An 8,938-nucleotide genomic window follows, 5' to 3' on the forward strand; every position below is an offset into this window, starting at 1 on the left:
CTGATTATGCCTAAGGAAAAGGGAGTCCTACAATGGATTTGTGCCAAGTCCAGGATATTCCTACCTTGCACCCAATGTTTCCCTGAGCATGAAAAATTAAATAATAAAATGAAAAGCTATAAAGTCATATCAGAAAGCAAACATAGTTTAAAATAATTTTAATTCTATTTTCTTCTTTTTTTCTTCATCTTCTCATATTATTATTATTAATATTATTATTGCAGTACTAACTATTGGTAGTAGTTATATATTATGTTTACTATTTTAATTTTTCATTTCATTTTTATCAATTGCTCTATCCTGGTCAGGGTTGCAGTGGGTCAGATTAAAATGGGAAACACTAGACGCAAGACAGGAACACCAGTCCACTGAGGGTTTCTGACACGCTCCGACTAAGCCAATCATGTATGCGTAGACTCTTGGCCGGCCGTCTGACATTTGAACCTGGATCTCAGTGGTGGTGGTCTAGCGTAATGAACTGCTGCATGACCCGAGTGCCAGCTCATTTTTATAATCTAGAACAATCAATCTATTTTAATAGAGATGCTTGATCTTTAAGTTTAATCTTACAATTAATCTTACGGTTGTTTTTAGTAGTTTGCAGAAAACTACTAGAAACAGTTAAAAGTGCAGATTTTCATACATATCCAGCTGAATACAGTTTTTAAAAATGCTTCACCATTAAATATTGTAGTTTGTCAACTGGAACCTTAACGGTAAGAGACTTCAACACATTTTCAGCACATTAGGTTTCGTTTCCTATTGTGTCACCCCACACACACACCCACACTCACTGAAAATAACTAACCAAATAAATAAATAAATAAATAAAGACCTCCATAGTGAACTGTTATTACATACTTTCTCGCAGCAATACATACTACATGGTGCTAGACATTGTGAAAACAATAAAATAAACTCTGCTTTGAGAGTCATATATATATACACTGATCAGCCATAACATTAAAACCACCTCCTTGTTTCTACACTCACTGTCCATTTTATCAGCTCCACTTACCATATAGAAGCACCTTGTAGTTCTACAATTACTGAATGTAGTCCATCTGTCCATCCTTTCATGCTGTTTTTCAATAGTCAGGACTCTCCCAGGACCACTACAGAGTAGGTATTATTTGGGTGGTGGGTCATTCTCAGCACTGCAGTGACACTGACATGGTGGTGGTGTGTTAGTGTGTGTTGTGCTGGTATGAGTGGATAAGACACAGCAATGCTGATGGAGTTTTTAAACACCTCACTGTCACTGCTGGACTGAGAATAGTCCACCAACCAAAAATATCCAGCCAACAGCACCCCGTAAGCAGCGTTCTGTGACCACTGATGAAGGTCTAGAAGATGACCAACTCAAACAGTAGCAATAGATGAGCGATTGTCTCTGACTTTACTTCTACACGGTGGACCAACTAGGTAGGAGTGTCTAATAGAGTGGACAGTGAGTGGACACAGTATTTAAAAACTCCAGCAGCACTGCTGTGTCTGATCCACTCATACCAGCACAACATTGTCATTGTCACTGCAGTGCTGAGAATGATCCACCACCTAAATAATACCTTTAAGAACAGGGTGAAAGCAGGCGAAAAAAGGTATGTAGAGAAACAGAATGACTACAGTCAGTAATTGTAGAACTACAAAGTGCTTCTATATGGTAAGTGGAGCTGATAAAATGGACAGTGAGTGTAGAAACAAGGAGGTGGTGACAATGTTATGCCTGATCAGTGTATATGTCTTGGTAAAAACCCCACCCTGTCACACAACTTATGTGTATATGTAATGTAAATGCAAATTTAACTGTAATGTAAAATGTCATTACACAAATGTAAATGCAGTCTGATTATAAGCAGTATATTCCTAGCAGAGTCAGTTTACTTTTTAGTTGTTCCTGGTCCCATAAAATGAACTGTAGTGTATTCAACTCTAGCGTATTGAATAAACTTAAAAATGAAAACCCTACACACTGAGACTACTGTATATTATTATTATTATTACTATAATGTATTTTAATCAATGCACTTTAAATAAAACAACAAAACATTAATACTGCCTCCCTATTATTAATACAATGAACATACCGTGTGACCCAATTTGTTTCTTTGTACTGATGATTCACAAAGCTGGATAATTTTATGTGCTTTTAACACCCGGTTGAACTGCTCAGTTGGCAGGTTTAGTAGGTATGAGTGTATGTGACCTTTGCTACAGTTGGGCATTTTTATCTCGAGCAAAATCATGATGCCATCAAAATGTCTGAAATAGTTCCACTTGGCTTATTAGTGTTTAATGTCAAGCCACAGAGTTACAGTTCATGACAATACAAATATGAAGAATTAGAGGTAACAGTGCCTAAAAGGATTTATCTCTGAAGATAACTGAAACTTTGAACACTGGAAAACATATATTTATATGAACAATATGAAAAGGTATCATAATATTTAACTGGTACACAAATGATTAGTTATGATTAAGGCTTTTTTGTTTAGGAAATGGTGGTTGTACCACCTGTCATGTTCATTCTTTAATAAAATTAATGGTACTGACACAAATAAATACATAATGCATTAGCAAAAAACAACATTTTTCTCTTTCTTTTTTTAAGTAATATTAATCCATTTTGAAAATTCTTGTTTTTAATAGCAAGCTTTCAGAGCCCCAAATAAAGCACAAAATACTGAAACTATCTTGCTATCAACATTTCTTATTTTATCTTATATCTTAGATTAACAAAACAATTAAATAGTCCTTAATAATCTTTAATCACTTTTTTAATGTATTGAGTTATTATTGTTTACATAATTCTATTGACTAATATTACAAGAATATTATCACTTTACAGCGACAAGGCTGACAGCCCTTTCTCAAATATTTACTTTTGCCCTTTTATTGTTATAGGATTGGTTAAGTTTACCATGTCATGTGGTATAATGCCAGAACACAGTGGTAAATACATTAAAAAAATAAAATAATATGGTTGTGTGGTTGCCTTATTTCCTGGTGGTGAGACTATTCAGTTTATATATTTTCTTATTTATATACTGACTAAATTATACATCAACCATAACATTAAAACCACCTCCTTGTTTCTACACTCATTATCCATTTTATCAGCTCCACTTACCGTATAGAAGCACTTTGTAGTTCTACAATTACTGCCTGTAGTCAATCTGTTTCTCTACATACTTTTTTAACCTGCTTTCACCCTGTTCTTTAATGGCCAGGACCCCCAGAGGACCACTACAGAGCAGGTATTATTTAGATGGTGGATCATTCTCAGCACTGCAGCGACAATTACATGGTGGTGGTATGTTAGTGTGTGTTGTGCTGGTATGAGTGGATCAGACACAGCAGCGCTGCTGGAGTTTTTAAATACTGTGTCCACTCACTGTCTACTCTATTAGACACTCCTACCTAGTTGGTCCACCTTGTAGACGTAAAGACAGAGATGATCGCTCATCTATTACTGCTGTTTAAGTTGGTCATCTACTAGACCTTCATTAGTGGTCACAGGACGCTGCCCATGGGGCGCTGTTGGCTGAATAATTTTGGCTGGTGGACTATTCTCAGTCCAGCAGTGACAGTGAGGTATTTAAAAACTCCATCAGCGCTGCTGTGTCTTATCCACTCATACCAGCACAACACACACTAACACACCACTACCATGTCATTGTCACTGCAGTGCTGAGAATGATCCACCACCTAAATAATACCTGCTCTGTGGTGGTCCTGTGGGAGTCCTGACAATTGAAGAACAGGGTGAAAGCAGGCTAAAAAAGTATGTAGAGTAACAGATGGACTACATTCAGTAATACAAGTGCTTCTATATGGTAAGTGGAGCTGATAAAATGGACAGTGAGTGTGGAAACAAGGAGGTGGTCACAATGTTATGCCTAATCGGTGTTTATATAATATATATCTGTGTTTATAGCTATGAGCATGGCAGTGTTTCGCATAGAATGTTTTTGTCTTTCTTTTGCATAATCAGTATCAGGTTGCATTTCTTGATACAGCAGCACACCATGGTACATGACTATGGTTTTTTGAAGATTATCTGAGGACTCAAAGGTCAAGCACATTAATTAGTGGTTTCCGACGTTGTAACTTGAATATTCTATTAACTTTTCACCAGAGGTGGAAAGTAACGAATTACATTTACTCGCATTACTGTAATTAAGTAGTTTTTTGTGTACTTGTACTTTTTAAAGTAGATTTTACAACCTGTAATTTTACTTTTACTTAAGTATGTTTTGTATGAAGAATTGTAATTCGCTACATTTTAAATAACATCCGTTACTGAGTAAAAAAAAACGCTAAAAAAAATCACGTCTGGGAAACTGCTGCAGTGAATTCTGTGATGGAAAATAAACTGGTGCTAAAATAAAGGAGCTGTAATTATAAAAGTTTAACATGTTTGGAGTTTGATGTTTCGTTATTTGACAACATAGTCTGATTTCAAAGAATGGCAAAGTTTTGTCTTACATCTTGAAGGTTTTCTTTGGGTAATTTAGTGAAAGTCACAATACTTGTAACCTTGACTTGTTTTTGAGTTATGGATTTACAGTATGACTGTTGTTTGGTATTTGTTGGTGATGAAAAGAAGGCTGGTCTATAGAATCCACAATTAATGCCAACTTCAGTGGTTATACAGTTTGAAAAAGTTTTATGGAATGGTCTGTACTGAAATGACACATTACACATCCCTAAATGTTTTAAATGTTGTATCAACATATTTTTTTCTATTATATTTTAATTAAAAACAACTATTGTGACATATATCCACTTGTCCTGTTTGCATTACACAGGAGAGAAAGCCTTCATGACCTTGTTACCTGCTCGCTCTCCCTTTTAGTTATGCTGTAATAATTAGGGCTGCCGGAGTCTAAAACTCTCTGTAAAACTGAAATTTTTCTCAACTCGCATTTTACATTTTTAACTACAGTTTCTGTTGTTTTACCCCGAGGTCCTTCTGATGGAAACCTGTTTACCTGCCCGAGGTTAGGAAATAAAGTCGAGACTGCCGTGCCAACAATGCTGCTCCTGCCGGATGTGACGGACACTGGCATGTTTGCACTAAGAATGTCAAGAACTCACTACAGACTTTATTACAGACTGGACTGAATAATAACTCTATCATTATTTATTTATTTATTATTGCTAGTTATAACTTTTAGTTCATTTTAATTCTGTGTTTGTATGATTTGTGTAAATACTATTTATTTAAAGTATCCTCCAGACCACCCAAGAAGGATGGGCCCTGCTGAGTCTGGTTCCTCTCAAGGTTTCTTCCTGTAATTTTAAGGGAGTTTTTCATTGCCACTGTCGCCCTCGGCTTGCTCAACAGGGGTTTTTGTATCTGTTGGTCCTGGATCTTGTAAAGTTGCTTTGAGATAATGTATATTGTAAAAAGCGCTATATAAATAAAGTTGACTTGACTTGAGACACACCCTCCTTCTGTTAAAAAAGTAACTAAGTAACGTTTATTCTGAGTACATTTTAAAGGAGTTACTTTGTACTTGATTTTTAGACTAGTAATTTTACTCGTACTTAAGTAAAAATTCATTACAGTAATAGTACTTTTACTTGAGTACAATATTTTAGTACTCTTTCCACCTCTGCTTTTCACTTGTCCAAATGTTTTAAATGTGTTGTAAATAAAGGTTAATAAGTTTAGAAGTCATAGATTCTTATTATTGCATTTTCAGAATATTTCAACTTATCCGGTGAAGATATGTGGTTTATAAATTAATAAATTTACAGTAGAGAATAAAAGTTTATCAAGTGAAGTGGTGAATTATTGAAGTAATCTTACATTAGAGTTGAAGTAAACATGTCGGTCATGGGTAACTCGGGCTCGGTTGGAGTTCCTCAATACAAACAGCACTTTGGAGAAATTAGGTTCTCTCCCTTCAGACCTGAAAGACAACAAGTTGCGTGTAAATAAACATTTTAGTCTATTCACAGTTTGTTACAATAAAAATATTAACACTAAGCACTTGGAGTATCAGTATAAGGATGTGAAGCAGCAGATGATCACCTGTTTATGAATTCATGTTTATAAATGCGATTAAGCTCATCTCTTTGTGTGATATTTATTTGATTCGACTCCCGTAGATATTCTATAAACTCGAAGCCCACATTACGGACATCCGCGTTAGTAAAGCCACTATTTCTCTTTCTGCCTCGCATTTTTCGGCTAATGCTGACTGCAAAAAAAGCGGATGTGTTCTGGCACTGCCTATTTAACCTGAACCTAAATGATAGGCTTTGGCATCAGACCGCCTTATTCCTATCAAGCCCCGTCCATACCCGTGAAACGAAACCTAAAGCCGGGTTTGTTTATACCCGCTGTTTACTATTAAACATTGATCAACGTGTAACAAGTAGTCATTCATACTAATGTTTTCCTAACAAAACGAATAGAAACATCAAGAAAAATCTAAATCATGCAAATTTACAAAATTACATCCATTTTAAACCTTAAAGGGTAATTGGAACTCTGAATGACGAGAAATGTCGCCACCTAGTGGCATTACCGTCTCATATTTACAGTTTGAAAAAGTTAAGTATCAGTGGCGTAACTACAGGGGGTGCAGGTGCACCGGGGCCCATGGCAGGGAGGGGCCCTCCACAACATGAACTCAACCACCCACCTCATTGCTCCAGATTGGTTGCACGTATTATGCATGTATTATGGCAAGGCACACAAGGAAATACATAGCAAACCCTAATATACTGTATATGGAATAAAACTATATATCTATACAGTGGAACCTTGACTTACGAGTGACCCAACTTACGAATTTTCCGAGATACGAGCTGTCACTTGGTCGATTTTTTGCTTTGTGATACGAGCCGAGATCTGAGTTACGAGCTCAGCTGATTTCAGTTCACCTGGTTATCTTGCCGTACAAGCAAGTAAAAAAGAGGAAAATGTGACGGAAAAGCCAAAAGTCGGTGAAGAATAAGATTAAGTGAAGTAAAAAAATTATATAGCGCGTTATAGCTATAGAGTTACAGCGTGGGTTGTTTACTGAATGGTAGCAACTGGTGTAATGATGCTCGTGGCTTGGTCTCGCGAGAAGTAAACAAGGGTCGCATGCGGTGTCGTGACTGATTTTGACCCGTACAAGTTCTAGCACCCGAGTCGTATTCCAAATAAAGGTCGTATACCAAGCTAAATTTTTCACATCCAAACAGGACGTATACCAAGTTGGACTTATACCAAAGCAGACGTATAACGAGGTGCCACTGTATATTGTAGCATTAAGTGTGTAGCGAGTAAGTTAAGTGATAGAGCAATGAAATGAAACACTCCCCCAACTTCCTCCGCCAATCTCCACCTCCGCCAGCATCTTTGTCTGATTTTTAAGGTAAATACACTTAATAAAACCAGTTTATTTCTTTACATTCTCTTTTATTATGTATTATTATTTTTTTATACATTATTTGTTATTTATAAAGTAAATTTTTCTTATTTAAAACACGTAACAAAAAAAATCGGTGTGGTTTTTGGGGGGCTGGAACGGATTAATAGCGTTTCAATTCATTTTAATGGGAAAATGTGATTTAATATACGAGCAAATTGAGTTACGAGCTTGGTCACAGAACGAATTAAACTCGTAAGTCATTATACAGTATATATATATATATATATATATATATATATACAGTGTATCACAAAAGTGAGTACACCCCTCACATTTCTGCAAATATTTTATTATATCTATTCATGGGACAACACTATAGACATGAAACTTGGATATAATTTAGAGTAGTCAGTGTACAGCTTGTATAGCAGTGTAGATTTACTGTCTTCTGAAAATAACTCAACACACAGCCATTAATGTCTAAATAGCTGGCAACATAAGTGAGTACACCCCACAGTGAACATGTCCAAATTGTGCCCTAATGTGTCGTTGTCCCTCCCTGGTGTCATGTGTCAAGGTCCCAGGTGTAAATGGGGAGCAGGGCTGTTAAATTTGTGTTTTGGGTACAATTCTCTCATACTGGCCACTGGATATTCAACATGGCACCTCATGGCAAAGAACTCTCTGAGGATGTGAGAAATAGAATTGTTGCTCTCCACAAAGATGGCCTGGGCTATAAGAAGATTGCTAACACCCTGAAACTGAGCTACAGCATGGTGGCCAAGGTCATACAGTGGTTTTCCAGGACAGGTTCCACTCGGAACAGGCTTCGCCAGGGTCGACCAAAGAAGTTGAGTCCACGTGTTCGGCGTCATATCCAGAGGTTGGCTTTAAAAAATAGACACATGAGTGCTGCCAGCATTGCTGCAGAGGTTGAAGACGTGGGAGGTCAGCCTGTCAGTGCTCAGACCATACGCCGCACACTGCATCAACTCGGTCTGCATGGTCGTCATCCCAGAAGGAAGCTGACGCACAAGAAAGCCCGCAAACAGTTTGCTGAAGACAAGCAGTCCAAGAACATGGATTACTGGAATGCCCTGTGGTCTGACGAGACCAAGATAAACTTGTTTGGCTCAGATGGTGTCCAGCATGTGTGGCGGCGCCCTGGTGAGAAGTACCAAGACAACTGTATCTTGCCTACAGTCAAGCATGGTGGTGGTAGCATCATGGTCTTGGGCTGCATGAGTGTTGCTGGCACTGGGGAGCTGCAGTTCATTGAGGGAAACATGAATTCCAACATGAACTGTGACATTCTGAAACAGAGCATGATCCCCTCCCTTCGAAAACTGGGCCTCATGGCAGTTTTCCAACAGGATAACGACCCCAAACACAACCTCCAAGATGACAACTGCCTTGCTGAGGAAGCTGAAGGTAAAGGTGATGGACTAAACCCAATTGAGCACCTGTGGCGCATCCTCAAGTGGAAGGTGGAGGAGTTCAAGGTGTCTAACATCCACCAGCTCCGTGATGTCATCATGGAGGAGTGGAAGAGGATTCCAGTA

At 37.6% G+C, this 8,938-nt stretch overlaps 1 protein-coding gene across 1 annotated transcript in view; it reads right to left on the reverse strand.

The window, feature by feature from the left end:
- Positions 1 to 6,196, reverse strand: part of mov10b.2 (Mov10 RNA helicase b, tandem duplicate 2) — a 29,961-nt gene extending 23,765 nt beyond the window's left edge. Inside the window, exons 1-2 of the mRNA XM_062999041.1 lie at positions 6,044 to 6,196; positions 5,819 to 5,921 (exon numbers count right to left, since the gene is read on the reverse strand). Coding sequence (XP_062855111.1) covers positions 5,819 to 5,921; positions 6,044 to 6,195 — 255 coding nt within the window. The 5' untranslated portion in view covers position 6,196. The remainder of the gene's footprint in view (positions 1 to 5,818; positions 5,922 to 6,043) is intronic.
- Between the last annotated feature and the right edge of the window lie 2,742 nt (positions 6,197 to 8,938).

Source organism: Trichomycterus rosablanca, chromosome 7 (genome assembly GCF_030014385.1).
Source record: "Trichomycterus rosablanca isolate fTriRos1 chromosome 7, fTriRos1.hap1, whole genome shotgun sequence".
Lineage (NCBI taxonomy): Eukaryota > Metazoa > Chordata > Actinopteri > Siluriformes > Trichomycteridae > Trichomycterus > Trichomycterus rosablanca.